Below are 17,389 nucleotides of genomic sequence, written 5' to 3'. Positions count from 1 at the left end.
TATGCCAAAATTTCTCAGTGGTAAAATGGGCAACAGACATTCCCTACCATAATGTTTAATTGATGAAAACTAACGACTCATATAAAGCACTTAGGATATTGCCTAGTACGTTATAAGAACCTAGAGTAACTATTATTTAGGGCATTTAAAAAATATGTACAAAGTAACACTATACAAACTAAACAGGTTATGTTTAAGAATAAGTAGGTATATACATTTCTGGATGTGCATGCAATAACAATTAATGAAAAAAGGGGACATGAATTTGAAGGAGAGTGGGGATGGCTGTATGAAAGGGTTTGGAGAGAGGAAAGGGAAGGAAGAAATGTAATTATATTATAATCTCAAAGATTAAAAAAAGAAAAATAATATCTTTCTGTTTATATAGGTATCTATACATCTAGATACATCTATCTACTTGTCATCTATCTATCTATCTATCTATCTATCTATCATCTATCTATCTAACACTGAGGGGGCTAAGGCACCAGAAGGCTGAGTAGTTTGCCTGTAGTTGTAATTCATGGCATGTGAGCCAAAGCCTGAACCCGGGCCTATTCAGCAGAGACCTTGGGTGTTATGCTCCACACTGAATGATGGAGATGGGAGGGAGGAAGCAAGTCCACATTCTGCCTTCTTCCAGGTCCTGGAATGAAGAGTTGCTGCAGGATGTGTGTGCTGGCCTGGCAGAGGAGCTCCATCTGGCCCCCAACGCCCCTGGTGGTATGGTGGAGTTCCGGCGCACCCTCACCCTCAGCTTCTTCTTTAAGTTCTACCTGACAGTACTCCAGAAGCTGGGCAAAGTGAACCCCGAGAATGTGAGTGTGGGGCAGAGTCCCTTCAGCACCCTGTTTGGGGGCTCAGCAGCCTGGGCTGGGTAACAAAGTTGCTCCTCCCCTTTCAACATCTGGGAGCAGAAGAGCAGGGGTCAGGACAACCTGGGGACAGCGCTACCACCTCATCTGCTAATGTCTGTCTTTGGGGATGGGGGATGGGGGGATGAGAGGGTGGGGGATGGGGGAATGGGGGATGGGGGCTGGAGGTATGGGGTATGGGGGAATGAGGGGATGTGGATGGAGGGATGGGGTGGAGGGATGGGGGATATGGGGATTAGGGGATGAGGGGATGGGGAAATGAGGGGATAGGGAATAATGGGATTGGGGGAGACTCACCTCTATTACTTGTGGATGGAAGGAGGAAAACAATATGACATAGTCCTAGCCTCCTCTGTCACCTCACTTCCACAGGTGTGTGGTAAGCTGGACCCCACCTTCGCCAGCGCCACTCTGCTCTTTCAGAAGGACCCTCCAGCTAACGTCCAGCTCTTCCAAGTGAGTACCCATGGCATGTTTAATATTAGGGCCCCTGCAGCCACGTGTGATGACTCATGGCTGAGCTTTGGCAAATGACTGACTTGGATGGCATGCTTAAAGTCCTTCCCCCTGTGTGTGAATATCCAGGGAAGAACACCAGGGTCATATTGTCGCAATGCAGCGTCTTGTCCTTGCTAGCCTCTGTTTCTCTCTTAGGACTGGATGCTAAACTGCATCTGTTCCTTAGGGAAAAGAGAAATCTATTTTGTCCTTCCTGACCCCTAATGTGCCAATCCAAAACTCTTCCTGAAGATGCACGCATGCATGCTGAGCATATGCAAACAAATATGTCATTCTAGCAAGGTTCTGGAATGTACTAGATAAAAGGTCAGCACTTCCTAAAAGCACTTCAGATTTTGCAAACCATATGGGCATGTCTAAGTTCAGTCACTGTAGCACAAAACAGCTGTAAACACATAAATGAATGAGGGCCTGGGGAGATGGCTCAGTTGGCAGGGGACTTGCTTATGCACGAAGCCTTATACTCAGTCCCCAGAGCCACAGAAAAGAGCTGTGGAGGGACATCCCTGTCATCCCAGCATTTGGGAGGCAGAAGCCGGGAGATCAGGAGGAGTTTGAGGCTGTCTTCAGCTACATAGGAAATCTGAGTACCACCCAGGATACAGGGGACTCTGTCTCTAAAAACAAAACAAACCATCCAAATGAATATGGTCAGTAACTGTTTATAGAATCAAACATCGGCTGCAGTTTGCTGAGCCCTGGGTTGGAGGCCCACAGATGAACTCCAGGACATGGCTGCCTGATTAGAATCCAAAGTTTGTCCTTTCTTTGGGCAAACCACCTCCATGCTTCTTAGGAAAGTCAGTTAGACCCACCTGCACATATGGCTGATGACGGACTTGTTTCACAGAATGGGGGAGGACTAAAATACATTTGCTGGATGTGAGGCTCAGTGCTAGATCATTGGCTTGGCAAGGGTAAGACCTTGAGTCCATCTCTAGTGCTGAAAAATAAAATCAAACCACTTAGAAGTCCATGGCACATAAAAATGCTCAGTAAGAATTAGACACTTTACTACTTTGAAAAACAAAATAGAAATTGATTATAAAGTCAATAAAACATTCTGTGAATTATAGTAAAGTATAAACAGGGAAACAAAAGCCACCCAAAACTCTTATCTCCAGGAGAAAGTCATTGTATTTTGTTTATTTCCATTTTTTTCTGCTTATGTGGATATATATACATGATATTAGTAGCATGTGTTACTTTTGTATAAAATAAATCAGCATATACTCACATATAGAATGTTTTATGATTAATATAAACTTTGAATTCTTTCTTCTGCTTTAAATTCTTCAAAAGTATGTTTTTTTTTTTGTTTTTGTTTTTGGTTTTTCGAGACAGGGTTTCTCTGTGTAGCTTTGCGCCTTTCCTGGGACTCACTTGGTAGCCCAGGCTGGCCTCGAACTCACAGAGATCCACCTGGCTCTGCCTCCTGAGTGCTGGGATTAAAGGCGTGCGCCTCCACCGCCCGGCTCAAAAGTATGTTTTAATGGCTGGATGCTATTCTGCTGCATGAATACAGCATTACCTAGTTTGCAGCTAATGCATACTTAGGTTCTTTTGTTGTTTCTTGATACATTTATGAGTATTTTGTCAGTGACTCCTTAAGTGCCCTCTGATTTCCCCAGTTCCCAGTGTGTCCCCTGGGCCTATAGAGAAACAATATCCTCAGAAGCTGAGTCTGACTGGTGGCCATATTGTTTCAGGAGGTGCCCAAGGATCAGTCTGAGGAGGACATGGTGGGCCGGCCCCTGCCTCACCTGGCTGCCGAAATGCAGGCATCCGGGCAGGCTGTGTACTGTGATGACATTCCCCGCTACGAGAACGAGCTGTCTCTCAAGCTGGTGACCAGTACCCGGGCCCACGCTAAAATCACGTGAGTATCGCTTTCCAGGGACCCAGTGAGAAGCATGCTCTGCAGGAACTGAAGATGGAGGAGGCTCCTTGAGGATTCCCCACCCTAGAGCCTAGGCAGGAAATCCTCTTAAACCCACCAGAGAACAGCAGGAAGGCTTGGACTCCATGCATAACACCTTAGCATCTAACTGAAGTTCTCCTGGAGGGAGGGTAAGAGGTCAAGGGGACAATCTGGGAGTTGAGCAGGGAGGTCATTCTTGGCCTGAAAAGCTGTGAGTGTAGGTGACAAGTTCCTAACAGGACCAGGTATGACTTATATTCAGAGCCTGGACTGAACACATGCAGAACGTTAAAAAGAAAAAAAAAAAAAAAGCTAGATAACACTACAGGAAAGAACATAGCCCCACAAAGCTGGGATTGGATCCTTGCACAGCTACAGGGCAGGCGTAGCTGCTGAGACCTGTATTTGCTCTGGGGTTTTGTAACAGAGTGTTTGTGAGGGTCCCCAAAAGTGTCCACACAGCACCTAGCAGAAAGCAACCACCCATACCTGTTTGTTAGATGCCAAGAGCCGAACAGCAAGAATTACCACTATATCAACAGTAGTGGTAAACATAACGCTTCACACCCAACACAGTGCTTGGTGTTTCCCACCTAGTTTCACACATTTTATGTATATTGGCTCATTTATTCTTTACATCACCCCTGTAGGCAGGTGCAGCAGAGGACCTGAGGCATAAGCAGGAGGAGCTCTGTGCCCTAGATAATATGATTGGCAGGCGGTAGGGGCTGTGTTTGAGGCCAAAGAGCATTAGGAACTGGGGCATGGCACCTCTGGATATTTACAGCCATAGACAGAGCTCCAGCCTCTGGTGGCACTGGACACAGAGCCTGTGGCTGAGCAGAACAGCCAGGAATCTATCTCTCTCTCTCTCTCTCTCTCTCTCTCTCTCTCTCTCTCTCTCTCTCTCTCTCTCTCTCTCTCTCTCTCTCTCTCTCAGGCCCTGCCTCGGGGCAGACCCAGGCCTCCCTGTCAATCTTTCCTTCCTGGGGTTCCTAACAGGCTCTAAGCATGGTGAGCTAGATACAAAATACCTAACGAGGTGATCAGCTTTTCTAGGCTTTGGGGAAGCGTCTGTTAATTGCCAGCTAGGGCTAGCGGTGAGTCCTTTTGCTTGGTCCTTGCCTTGAGCCCGTGTTCACAGTGTGGTGACTCATGTTGTCTACATTCCAGCAACCTCCATCCCATTCATATGTGAATGGATGGGTTGGAGGGATGAATCTTCACTGCCTGGCATCCTCATCGTTGCCCTTGGCTCTAAACCCAGATATGTTGCTTTCTGGTTAAGTGACTTTGGATAAGCTACTTGACTCCCCTAAAACTTTCATTTCCTTAATTGTAATATGGGGATATTTGTTTTGCTTTTAAATGGGGAAATAACTGTTTTTGAAGATGATTCTTTCAAGGCACTTTCTAGAACATTCCCAGAGCTGCCTCTCCTCTGTAGTCTGGTAGACTTGGTCAACTCTAGCACCCTCCTTCTAGGTCAGCATTGCCTAAATTGTGTCTAGAATGCCCTTGTATAGGCACAGCACTATTAATGTATGAAGAGAAATTGGTCTGTGAGCAGATGTCCAGGGACACTGTATTCATGGCACAGCAAAGGCCCCCAAGTGCCTTGTTCTAGTGAGACATATTTTAACCAGAGCCTTCCAGAGTTATTGCTTCTGTCTTGGATAAGGCTCCCTGTACTTGGAGTCCAGACTGTGGCTAGCATCTGATATGTGGTCGTCTTATCCATCCTATATCCCCAACGGCATTTGGCACAATGACCCCTCCGAGGAAGGTGGTCAGTCACCATTTTCAGAACAGGATAGAAATGAGTTAGGATCCAAAAGCGAAGAAGACAGAGATGGGAAGAACGAGAGTAGAAGAATAATTGAATGGGACGGGCTATCCAAGCCAGGTGATGTGTCTCCTTCAGTGTGCTGACATGGCTCCCCACTCTGCTCATTCTCCAGGTCCATAGACACTTCCGAAGCCAAGAAGGTGCCAGGGTTTGTTTGCTTCCTCACCGAAGAAGACATTCCTAGCAGTAATGTAACTGGCCTTTTCAATGATGAGACTGTCTTTGCAAAGGATAAGGTATAGTTAGACTTGTTATTAGAAATAACTGGAATACATATCATGTTTTTAATTTGTGCTCATTGCTCCAAATTCCTAATCCTGCAATCATGTAATGGTCAGTATTTGGAATAATCTACAAAGGGACAGAATATGTCGTTTGGTTATTTAATAGATGACTGCTGTTCTGGTGTAATTGGAGACTGTGCCAAGATGGCAGGGGAACAAGGCTGGTGACCATATATGAATCAACAACCAGGATTGTAATGGATAGCATCAAGCTCTTTTACTAAAGAAAATAAGGATACACTAAATAAGCTAACTAGGAATGAGACCATAATCCCACCACTAGGTGTAGACAATCCACTTCTGTGAGAGTTCATTTACTGATTCCAAGTGTGTAAAGATCTGCAGTAGCAGTGTCTCCAAGCCCTGAGGACAGTTGCTACAAAACTCCTTATGCTTCACATGCAGGATAGTTCTCAGATGGCCATTTTATAATTCTGATACTGATTAAAGGTTGCAAATTAGATTCGAGTAGGTGTTGCTGAAGGCTAAAAATATTAATGTGAAGGTGAAGCCAAGACTGAAAACCTGTAAACGCAAGGACTCCAAGGGTGTTTGTGGAGGAAATTTATAAAGTGTCTGATAGAAGAACAAATTACTTTATCAATGCCTAGAGCCCCAGGAGTGTTGAAAGCATTTTAGTTCGAGTCAGCTAGGTACAAGCAGGTCAATACTGCAGACCCAGTTAAGTCCGTACCTATTGGTCCTTCGGAGAGAACGTCCAGAGGCTTGCATGTCAAGTGTTGCTTGTTGTTAGAAAACCTTGCATCTTAATATGACAAGCTGTTTAATCATTTACTTCATTTATTTTCTGGTGGGTATTTGATTAAAATTATTCCTGAAGGAGATCCGTTACGAGTTCTATAGGAGATGGCTTGGGTTTTTTGTATGTGGTTGGGCAAACACAAAGACCTGAGTTTACATCCCCAGTACCCATGTAAAACACCAGCTGTTGTGGTACACACACACACACACACACACACACACACACACACACACACACACACAATCTAGATAGGCAAATTCCTAAAGCTCACTGGCCAGTCAGTCTGGCCAATCTCTGAGCTCCAGATTCAGTGAGAGACCCTCTCTCAAAAATAAGGTGTAGAGCAACTGAGGAAGTTATCTGATGCTGACCTATGACCTCCACAAGCATGTACACATACATTCACATGAACATATACAAGCATATATAATGCACACAGTTTTAAGGGAATGGGTCATTAAATGGAAGCAATAATCATTATATATTGAAAAATAGGTGTCATTATGTCTAAATCAGTGTTTGTGACCTGCAGCTTAGGAGCATCTAGAATAGTGGTTCTCAACCTTCCTCATGCTGTGACCCTTTAATATAGTTCCTCATGTGGTGGTGACCCCAACCATAAAATTATTTCATTGCTACATCATAACAGTAATTTTGCTACTGGTATCATTTGCTGCTGAATCATAATGTAGATATCTGATTACAGGATATTAGATATATGACCCCTAAGGGGGGGGGTCAAGACCCACTAGTTGAGAACTGCTGATCTAGATGAAATTATAAGACACAAGTGTGGACTTTGAGGGGATTTGACATAAAAGAAAGTGGTCTAGTAGAAAGATACTGAAGCTGAGAGACAAGACCAATGTTTAGTTAGCTGAGATCTGGCCATCATCCTATTGTCTCCTAAGCCTGTATTTATCTTTAAAAAAATTTTTAAATTTACTTATTTTTATTTTATGTGTCTGACTGTTTTGCCTGCATATATATCTGTGCACCACATGCATGCCTGGTGCCTGCAGAGGCCAGGAGATCCTCTGGAACTGGATTTATGGATGAGTGTGAGCCTCCATGTGGGTGCTGGGACTAGAACCCAGGTCCTCTGCAAGAGCGATAAGTGCTCTTAATAACTGAACCTTCTCTCCGGCCCCCATTTTTCCTTTGTCATAGGAAGATCAAGGTTGTTGGGACAGATTGGCATTGACAAACAGTTGCTGGGACCATACCTCCTGTGTGGCTCATGGCAGACAAGGGGAGCCATTGTCCACATTTTCTCCTATGCAGCCTCTCAATAAGTTACCAGAGTGAAAACATAAGAACTGGGCATTGAGCTGAAATCTCTTCCTAGAGTGGTGCCAGTGAACTTGTGAAGAGGCTCATGGCCTCAGTGAGGAGGGTCAGGAAATGGAAAGGCATGAGGGCATTCTTAAAATGTACTTTGACTGAAGGGTGGGGAGGGACCACCTTTGCCTTTTTAGAGTATCCATAAAGATTTGCTTCTTGAGGAACTTCCTGGTCCTTAACAGCTCGTCTCTGCCCCCTAGGTTACTTGTGTTGGGCACATCATTGGTGCTGTGGTCGCTGACACCCCAGAACATGCCCAGAGAGCTGCTCGTGGGGTGAAAATCACCTATGAAGACCTACCAGCCATTATCACAATTGAGGTAACAGAGAATATGGGCTGTTCCTGTAAAGGAGTCAGCTCTCATCCCAAGGCATTCCTTTGGGGGATCCTCTAGAGAAGGAGCCTTCCATGTGAGCAGCACCCATGGATATTTGGCTACAGCCAACACCCAGCTTCCCTGGGTTCTGTTTGAATTATATCAGTTCTTCAGATTTCCAAAGGTGCGTTAGCACAGCCCACAAACACACAGCTTCTCACAGTCAGTATGATATTCAAATCACAGCTGATATCCAACATTGCCAGGCTTGTGTTAGATGATTTTTTTCAACTTTAAGCTCATATAGGTTTTGGGGGGTTGGTTAAGGTCAACTAGTTGAAGCTATGTTTTTCACCCAGCATGTTAGGTACGTTGAATCATTAGCACATGGTATTTTCTTTTTTTTTTTATATATTATTCTTTTTTTTTTAAATGTATTTATTTATTTATTATGTATGCAGAAGTGGGTGCCAGATCTCATTACAGATGGTTGTGAGCCACCATGTGGTTGCTGGGACTTGAACTCAGGACCTCTGGAAGAGCAGTCAGTGCTCTTAACCTCTGAGCCATCTCTCCAGCCCAATGGTATTTTCAATCTGATAGATTTACTGGGATGTAATCCTACTCTAAGTTAAAGGGCATCTGTAAATGGATTTTAGAATTCCACCCAACACTAGAGTTTATGCTCCAGGGAAACTTTACCTTTCACCATCCTGGGTTCAGTCCACTAATGGCCAAATTGAGCTCCCCTTGCCCCACATTTCAGCTACAGCTGGTTCCCTTTGGGATTCTTTGCTCTTCTAGAAGACTCAGCGCTGTCCATCTCCCACCAAGGAGACAGACAGAACACGATTCCCTGAGCTCCAGTAGAGCATGCTTTAAGAGTACGACTGAACACATAGAGACACATTTGTGAGGAGAGAGAGACAGCAATTCAGAAAGCCCTTCTCTTCCTGGTCGGAATCACTTTCCCATTACCTCCTGCCTGGAAAGCCATGTTACTGAAGTTTCCTTTTTGACCCCCAGGATGCTGTAAAGAACAACTCCTTCTATGGCCCCGAGATAAAAATCGAGAAAGGTGATCTCAAGAAAGGCTTTTCTGAAGCTGACAATGTGGTCTCAGGTATAGCAGCACCATGCGACAGAAGGGATGGGGACCTTGGTTTAACACTTAAATTCTAGGGATACACAGGGAACCCGGGAGAAGGGAAGTGATTGATAGCACTTTCTAACGTAAGATCCCTCTGATGTTTGGAATGAAACTGTGGGCAGTTAGCAGGGATGGAGCCTCCCTCATTTTTATCTCCATTCTCCATCTCTGGGCTGGATGTACCTAAGTGACCCTTCATTATGTCTTTGGAAGGCTGTGTAGAGAGGACAATGGCCACAGATATGTCCAGCGTTGAGACAAATTCCGCACTCTCCCCAGACGCCTGAAAATGCTTCTTACCCATCCTCTGTGAGCGTCTGCCCCTCCCCTTCTCTCTGAACTCTGACTCTATGAATTAGGTCCACAGATCCCAGCAAGACATTGGAATACCTTTCTACTTCACCCATGGGTCTTGCTAAGTCACTAGCAGGGTAACTTCTTCTCCAACAGGACTGATTGCTTCCATTCTGAAAGACATTCATGTTTTCAATCATATCTGCCAATTTCTTCCTTACCTTTTCCAAAACTTTACAACGATCATTTTAGAAATCCCAGATGCCCTGGGGCTGCAGTGAGAAGACTGTGCCTGGTGTATTTAGTGCTATTCTGGCTTCTTTGATGAGAGGATGATTGGAGGAGCAGAGCTTACTCCCAGACTGCTAGGACTTTATGACCCTTTTGAACCCCAGTTGGGAAACCCAGCGGTCACCTGCCAGCAAGTGGTTCCTTGGTGGACTATTTCCTTTAGCAAATGTCCTGGTCTGCTTCTCAGCTGCTGTGATAAAACACTGATTAGAAGCACTTTGGGAGAAAAAGGTTTATTTGGATCACAGGCCCATTATTGAGGGAAGCCAAGGAGAGCCTGGAGGCAGGAACTGAAGCAGCAGCCATGGGAATGATGCTCACTGGCATGCTTTCTTCGGCTTGCTCAGCTGCCATCTTTGTATAACCCATGCCCGCCTGCTCAGGAGTGACACTGTCCACAGTGCCGGTTGGTCCTCCTCTATCAGTTACCAATGAAGAAAATGTCCCACAGAATTGTCCACAAGACAATTGATGGAGACAGTTTTTCAACTGAAGTTCCTTCTTCTCAGATGAGTGAAGTTGACAACCAAGCTTAGCCACCACAGCAGGCATGCCCCTCTACAGCACCAGGCTCATCAGGGCTCTGCTATTATTGCTTTCCCAGGAGAACTGTATATCGGTGGCCAGGAGCACTTCTACCTGGAGACCAACTGCACCATCGCTGTCCCAAAAGGCGAGGCGGGCGAGATGGAGCTCTTTGTGGGGACGCAGAACACCATGAAAACCCAGGTCAGCTCAGAATAATTATGGCAATAACAAGGGAGCCCCTAGCAGACCAGGAAGAGGGGGTAGGGAATGGGAAGAAGCAGATACAGGTCCTAAAAGGGACATGAGTCTTAGTCTTGGAACCAGACCTTGTCATTTAACCTTTTCTGCTTCACTTTTCTCGTGAATAAGATGGTGCTTTCGAGGGTCATTGCATCAATTAGATGCATTTTAGTACTTGAGCTAGAGTCTATTAAGTCTTTTGTGAGCTTGGTCAAGGCATGTCCTGCTCATCTTTAAAAATCGAGTGTGAGGTTAAGTGATAGCCATAGGGACCGCTAACTTAACAGCCATAGCTGGGATTTTTCTTGACTACCTGCAACATGATAGTGGTTGCCAGGATTTTTGGTATCTGCTCCTACCTTTCTGACCTAAAAGGCCTTGCCAGATGAGATGATGATTTGATCTGGGAGTACGCTGCTCTCTGGCCCTTCTGGTTAAATACAAGTATGTAAGTTGCCTGAATTCAGTCTGTGGTGCAACTGCTGGACCCTGGCTCCAGACAACGTTGGGAGGTGAAGAGGGTTTTTATGCCAGGAATACTAGAATTTATAGTAGTGCTTAGGTCCAGGCTTGTTGGGTAGGTTGAGGTCAGGCCTGGAAAAAGTCCAGAAGATGCATTAATGCAAGGTTATATATTTTTTCCTTTGCATAGAGCTTTGTTGCAAAAATGTTGGGCGTTCCAGATAACCGGATTTTAGTCCGAGTGAAGAGAATGGGCGGAGGCTTCGGAGGGAAGGAGACCAGGAGCACCGTGGTGTCCACAGCAGTGGCCTTGGCTGCATACAAGTGAGTTGCTATGCTTTCTTCTCCCACTGCGATTAGATTCTCTGGGAGGTAGAATAAGGCCAGCTGGGTCAGGAAGGCCTTTGAGTTTCTTCTCCTGTTGAAAGCGATTGTTCCTGCTTTGAGTTGTCAGTTTTCTGTGTTTTGAACTCTCGGGCATAAGGGCAAGGGTAACCTAGCTAGTCTCTGCACATCGACCCATGTATCCATGTCTTATTTTCCTTAATTGGCTGTAATCTCCCTAGGAGTAAGGTAAGGATTCTGCCTGGCATTCCTTGTGTTATTCAGCACAGTGCCTTCATCGCAAAGCACAGATGAAAAGGAAGTCCTTCTTCCTGTTTAGCATTCCTGAGACTCACAGGGCTGGGCTGCTGGCCGCTCATGGGTTTCTAACCCTCTTGGTCTCTCCCCGCCCCAGGACCGGCCGCCCTGTACGCTGCATGCTGGACCGTGATGAGGACATGCTGATTACTGGTGGCCGACATCCCTTCCTGGCCAAATACAAGGTGTTTTGGTCTTTTCTGTTTCCTCTGGTAGCAGAAGCAGGCGGGATGGATCAGGGATGACAGACAGACATGGATTAGAGGCAGACAGACGTGGGTTCTGTTGAGGATGACTGTCTTTCCTTCAGGTTGGCTTCATGAAGACTGGGAATATAGTGGCTCTGGAGGTGGCTCACTTCAGCAATGGTGGGAACACGGAGGATCTCTCTCGGAGTGTAAGTAGGATCAATATGCCCCTAGGGGTGACTGGGAGGCATTGTTGTTTACTTGGAATATCCATATATCCTACCTTATCTTACCTATAGATCTATGTAATATCTAAGTGATGCCTGTGGGGCTGGGGGAAGTCCTCATACTGTATATTAATGCTGAGTTTCTGTCTCTCAGGATAGAACCTTGTGTAATGTCAAACGTGGTCCTTGGGTATTTCCGTATTTTGCTTCTGCTGAGGCCCCTTCAGTCATATAAATGGCAAGGATAAGACCAGCAGAAGCTTGCATTCCTTACCTCTGCCGTAGTTTTGACAGATGAGCTTGAAATACTTGGGCATTAAAATAAAATAAACAGTAGGGCCAGCCAGGTGGTGCTGGGTGGGCAAAGGTGTTTGGCACCAAACCTGGTGATCCGGGTCTAACCCTGGAACCCACACAGTGGAGAGAGCTGACTCTCACAAGTTGTCCTTTGACCTGTACATGCATGCTGTGGCACACCCCCTCAAGGAAAACAATAAGTGTAGTTTAAAAGGGAAAAAAAAAAAAGAAATAAAAAGGAAAGTAAGTAGAGGCACTGGGTGAAATGAAATCAGTTGTGAGAATTATCAAATTTACCTTGCTGGTGGTACTTTCTAAAAGTTATTATCCTAATTTTATGACCAGACTAGTTATGCCTGTATAGATTCTTATTTTTTAAAATAACATTTTAGGAAAAGCACGTTTCCCATTATGCCCTTGGGGTCTCCCTCTACGCTGGGGGCTAATTAGTCCAGCTAGAAAACGTTACACTCCCTACCTGGCATTACAACTGCTCGTTTCCAGTGTTCTCGACACGTGTAACATGTCTTAGTGTTTTAGAGTAAATCAGGCTGACAAGCATGCAGTAGTTACCCCCAAAGGTCGTAAAAGCCTGTAATTCCATCCCATAAACATGCTTGGAGTACCTGGCTCTAGGGGGCAGCGTAAAGAGACGGTGGCATTGTTTCTGCCCCAAAGAAACACATTAGGTGGGGGAAACAGAGAAAGGGAAGAAGAAAGGAAGAAAGGAAGAAAAGAAGGAAGGGAGGAAGGAAGGGAGGAAGGAAGGAAGGAAGGGAAAAAGGAAGGGAAAAAGAAAGGAAGGAAAAAAGAAGGAAGGAAGGAAGGAAAGGAGTTGATCAGATTGTAAAAGGAAGCAAAAGTGGACTTGAGACAGAGGACCACGAAAAGCAGTTTATTTATGGAAAAATGAAACTGCACGTGGGAAGGGAACTTGAGCCCAAATGAAGCAAACGAGCAAAATCAATGAAAAGCAGCATCTGTCTCCTCGGGAAGACTGGGCAGCGTGCTGTAACACTAGACTGGTCCAGGAACGAAAAGGAGCTCTTGGCAAGGAAAACTGTAAGAGAGGTTGAGAGAAACCTGATAGCTCTCCCCCGAAGAGAAAACACTGAGGGGTAAGAAAGAAAACACAAGGAAAGTTGAAGACCAGTCCAGAAGGTCCCAATAACTGACATTTCAGAACACAAAGAATGGGAACAAGCAGTTTAAGAGGCTAACAAGAAACAGTTTAAAAATATATCCCCAAACTAATAGACATAGGATTAAAAAAGAGGCTCTATAACGAGTGTCACAGAGGAAAATGGGCTCACCGTGACATTTAGTAATCTGGAGACTGAGTTTTATGGATGTTTAGGGAGGTAAAAACACAGCTCTTCCCAGAGTTGGAAAGTTTATTGTTCCTCAGTTTTGGGGAACTGTGATATACCAGTAAAATGCTTTCAAAATACAGTAGAAAATTAGTAAATTTACAATGCAGAATCCTATTTAGAGCCGGTAAAGAGTGAGAACACAGTAAATATGTACAGCTACTCTTTTAAAAAAATTAAAATACAATTACATCATTTCCTTTCTTCCTTCCAACCCCTCCCTTGTTCTCTCTCAAGTTCATGGCCCTCTTTAAAAAATTGTTTCTCTCTCTCTCTCTCTCTCTCTCTCTCTCTCTCTCTCTCTCTCTCTTTCTTAAATATAAATACAACTTACTCAGTCTGCATAGCCAATGGGGAGCACTTCCCTGGGGAAGACTGTTTCTCCTGCTCTCAGTGTTCCTTAGTTGACTGCAGTACTTGGCCTAGGGTTGAGGCTCCGTGAAATTTCCATCTTCCACATTAGCGTGTCTGTTAGTGCTGTCATTGTTTAGGTCTTGTTTAGGCAGCCATGCTGGTGAGACTTCATGGATGTAGCGTCTCAGATGTTTCTAGGAGATGCAGTCCCACAACCAACTTCCTGTTCCTCTGGCTCTTACAGTCTTTCCGCCCCTTCTTTTTTGATGTTTGCTGAGCCTTAGACATAACTCCACCCCACCTCACCCCACCCCCTCCCACCCCCCACCCCCGCCCCCTTGAGAAGATGTTGACAAATGTACTCCAAGAGGGGTTAAAACTAAAGGGGAAAGACATGAGTTCCAGGAACAGAAAAATAAAGAGGCAAAGGGAACCAGGGATGCTGTGAAGGAGACTCTAAAGGCAGCGCTGAATTGTAGGTTTAAGCTGGTTTAAACTAGAGTAGGTCAGTCAGCCCCAGAAATAGTTTCTTGTTTGTCTATGAAACAAATCGAAAAATCTGACACAACTGAACACATTAAGAGAAAGTTTACAAGGGCCAGTAATACATACATAGAAAATAAAACCAATGAGAAACTAAAGTTAATGATTATCTTTGGGATGTAAATGCGGGTGGGGAGCTCACAGTGTAACTTCCTGATTGAGTTGTAAATGTGTACAGATTTACAGTATCAAAGTGAGTGTTGATTTGGCCAAAATACAACTATATTGAGAGATAGGAAGCAGGTCCATCTGTTCGGAAAGGGGACAAGACAGGGACAAAACCTCCCTTTTCCAAACTGGGAAGGCACTATGAAAGTCTAAGCCAGGCAGTGGTGGTGTGCACGCCTTTAATCCCAGCACTCAGGAGACAGGGGCAGGCAGATCTCTGTGAGTTCGAGACCAGCCTGGCCTGCAGAGCAAGTTCTAGGACAGCCAGGGCTACACAGAGAAACCCTGTCCTGAAAAACCAAAAAGAGAGAAAGTCTAAAACTGAAAAAGCAAGACACTGAAATATAAAAGCCCTTAGAGATGTGGAAAGTGTCAACGGGAGAACGGGGCTGGGGACATGATGCACAGCATGAGGACCTGAGTTTGATCCGCAGCACCTACATAAAAGCCAGGCACAGCAGCCCCTGCCTGTAATCCTAAGGCTGAGGAACAGGAAGTGAGCAGAGACCAGTGGATCCCTGGAGCTCACTGATCATCCATTCTAGACAAATCTATGAGCTCCTCCTGGTTCAGTGGGAAACCCTGCCTCAGAACACAAAGTGAAGAGTGATGGAGGAAGATGTCCAACGTTGACCCCTGACCTCCACACACAGATGTGCACATGCACAAACATGTATACACACGGACATGTAAAAGTGCTAAGCCAACCAACCAGCCAACCAACTAACTAACCACCCAGTAGAAGAAGCAGCTTTATAAATCATAGGTGGCTGCTTCAGGACAGTGGAGGAAGGAATATGGAGGAGGTGGCTGGTTCACAGAACATGATCTAGCCAGGGATTGACTAAACTATAGTACAATTATAATGGAAATAAAGCAATTTGACAGGACTGGAGAGCAGGCTCAGTGGTTAAGAGCCCTTGTTCTTCCAGAGGACCAATGTTCAGTTCCTAGTGTCAGATGACTTCCAACCACCCATAACTCCAGTTTTAGGGGCTTTGGAAACATCTTCTGGCCTCCACGGGGACCTGCGCATGTGCCCTCACGTGGGCACACACAATCCTGGGAAGGATTCCCATGAAGGAGGCCAGGTTGGGGATCTTCATAGGAGGATAAGTTATCCTAGGGGAGAAATAACACAGGCCTGAAATAGAGCCCTCGACAGCTGGCCTTGGGAAGACTAGCATGAGTACATTTCCTGTGCAGACACGTGAGGGAAGTCAGTGGATTTCCATGTCCTTTGCTTTTTGGTTTCCTCTGCCTCAGATAATGGAACGAGCCCTTTTCCACATGGACAACGCCTATAAGATACCCAACATTCGGGGCACCGGGAGGATTTGTAAGACCAATCTGCCCTCCAACACAGCCTTCCGAGGCTTCGGGGGTCCTCAGGGGATGCTAATTGCAGAACACTGGATGAGCGAGGTTGCCGTGACCTGTGGACTGCCTGCAGAGGAGGTGAGCTGGACTAACAGTGGGTGAGCCTGTTGAGGGGAAGAGTGACGCTGACCTAGGGCATCTCCTGGGGCAGGGAGTATAAACAGTTACTGCAGAGGGACCCAGAAGCTACAAGACCCAAGTATCTCTCTTCTTCGGAAGGTACGGAGGAAGAACATGTACAAAGAAGGGGACTTGACCCACTTCAATCAGAAGCTGGAGATGTTCACCTTGCCCAGGTGCTGGGATGAATGCATAGAAAGCTCTCAGTATTTCGCTCGCAAAATGGAAGTGGAGAAGTTCAACAAGTAAGCAAAGGGTGGGGACTGTACTGTGCTGATGTGCTCTTGCTTGGCTATAGTCCAGCCTTTCTACTAATCCCCAAATAACAAGCTGATGGTTTGATGGACAACTTCTGAGACTATTGAACCTGCCAGCTCATTGATAGCGTCCTCTTTAATATCAGGTGAAGATCTTTAGCCCAGGAACAAAGGACCTTCAGCCTTCACTCAGCATCAGAACCCATCCATTGAGGTTCATCTGTATCGATTTGTGTACTTCCTGAGAGTACCACATTATTGAGAGCATTGGTTGGGCACCAACAACACCACAGCCATGTGCCTACCTGTGAAATTAACAAATGCATTTGACACTGGCAGTCATGCCGTGTCTCTGAAGTGGGCCTCAGTTTATTCATCTCTAAAGTGGGGATAATTATATTGGCTCCATCTTTTTCACAGAGTGACTTATTTGAACAAACATACAGAGAAAGCATCATTATCTTCCTCCTTGGGACAAGGGCAGTTGAAGGTCATTAGGGCACACTGTCTAAATGCAAATCCACTTAGGGAGGAAATTCTATAGTACTTTGAAGTTTGTGCTATCTGCACTGGAGGACCCAGAACCTAGATTTCTACCTCTCATTTTCGTCTACTCCGCCGGGGCACAGTTCAGTTATGGCAGTAACTGGGCAAATGGCTTCAAGGGTGTCCTGTTCTGATTTAATACAAACATGTTAACTGAGACATACCCAACTAGACATAATTATGTATTGTATGAGAAGGTTCTTTTCAGGTCTGGTAGCACACACTTTTTAATCCCAGCACATGGGAGGCAGAAGTAGGCAGATCTCTGTGAGTTCCAGGCCAGACAGGTCCACAGAGTGAGATCTTGAATGTTCTTTTCTCTCCAGGGAGAATTGTTGGAAAAAGAGAGGACTGTGTATCATCCCGACCAAGTTTGGAATAAGCTTCACACTTCCTTTTCTGAACCAGGTAATTGCTTTATAGGACTTGGCCAAAACCTCTGGACTGGGACACCATTTGA

At 45.4% G+C, this 17,389-nt stretch overlaps 1 protein-coding gene across 1 annotated transcript in view; it reads left to right on the top strand.

The window, feature by feature from the left end:
- Positions 1-17,389, top strand: part of Xdh (xanthine dehydrogenase) — a 66,206-nt gene that overhangs the window by 35,636 nt on the left and 13,181 nt on the right. Inside the window, exons 15-27 of the mRNA XM_006990685.4 lie at positions 644-818; positions 1,248-1,331; positions 3,104-3,273; positions 5,277-5,400; positions 7,756-7,875; positions 8,899-8,995; positions 10,212-10,336; positions 11,028-11,161; positions 11,577-11,664; positions 11,790-11,876; positions 15,893-16,084; positions 16,226-16,371; positions 17,256-17,337. Of these exons, the coding sequence (XP_006990747.1) occupies positions 644-818; positions 1,248-1,331; positions 3,104-3,273; positions 5,277-5,400; positions 7,756-7,875; positions 8,899-8,995; positions 10,212-10,336; positions 11,028-11,161; positions 11,577-11,664; positions 11,790-11,876; positions 15,893-16,084; positions 16,226-16,371; positions 17,256-17,337 (1,624 nt within the window). The remainder of the gene's footprint in view (positions 1-643; positions 819-1,247; positions 1,332-3,103; positions 3,274-5,276; positions 5,401-7,755; positions 7,876-8,898; positions 8,996-10,211; positions 10,337-11,027; positions 11,162-11,576; positions 11,665-11,789; positions 11,877-15,892; positions 16,085-16,225; positions 16,372-17,255; positions 17,338-17,389) is intronic.

This window comes from Peromyscus maniculatus, chromosome 22 (assembly GCF_049852395.1).
Source record: "Peromyscus maniculatus bairdii isolate BWxNUB_F1_BW_parent chromosome 22, HU_Pman_BW_mat_3.1, whole genome shotgun sequence".
NCBI classification, from domain to species: Eukaryota; Metazoa; Chordata; class Mammalia; order Rodentia; family Cricetidae; genus Peromyscus; species Peromyscus maniculatus.
This window is presented reverse-complemented; position numbering and strand designations above follow the sequence as displayed.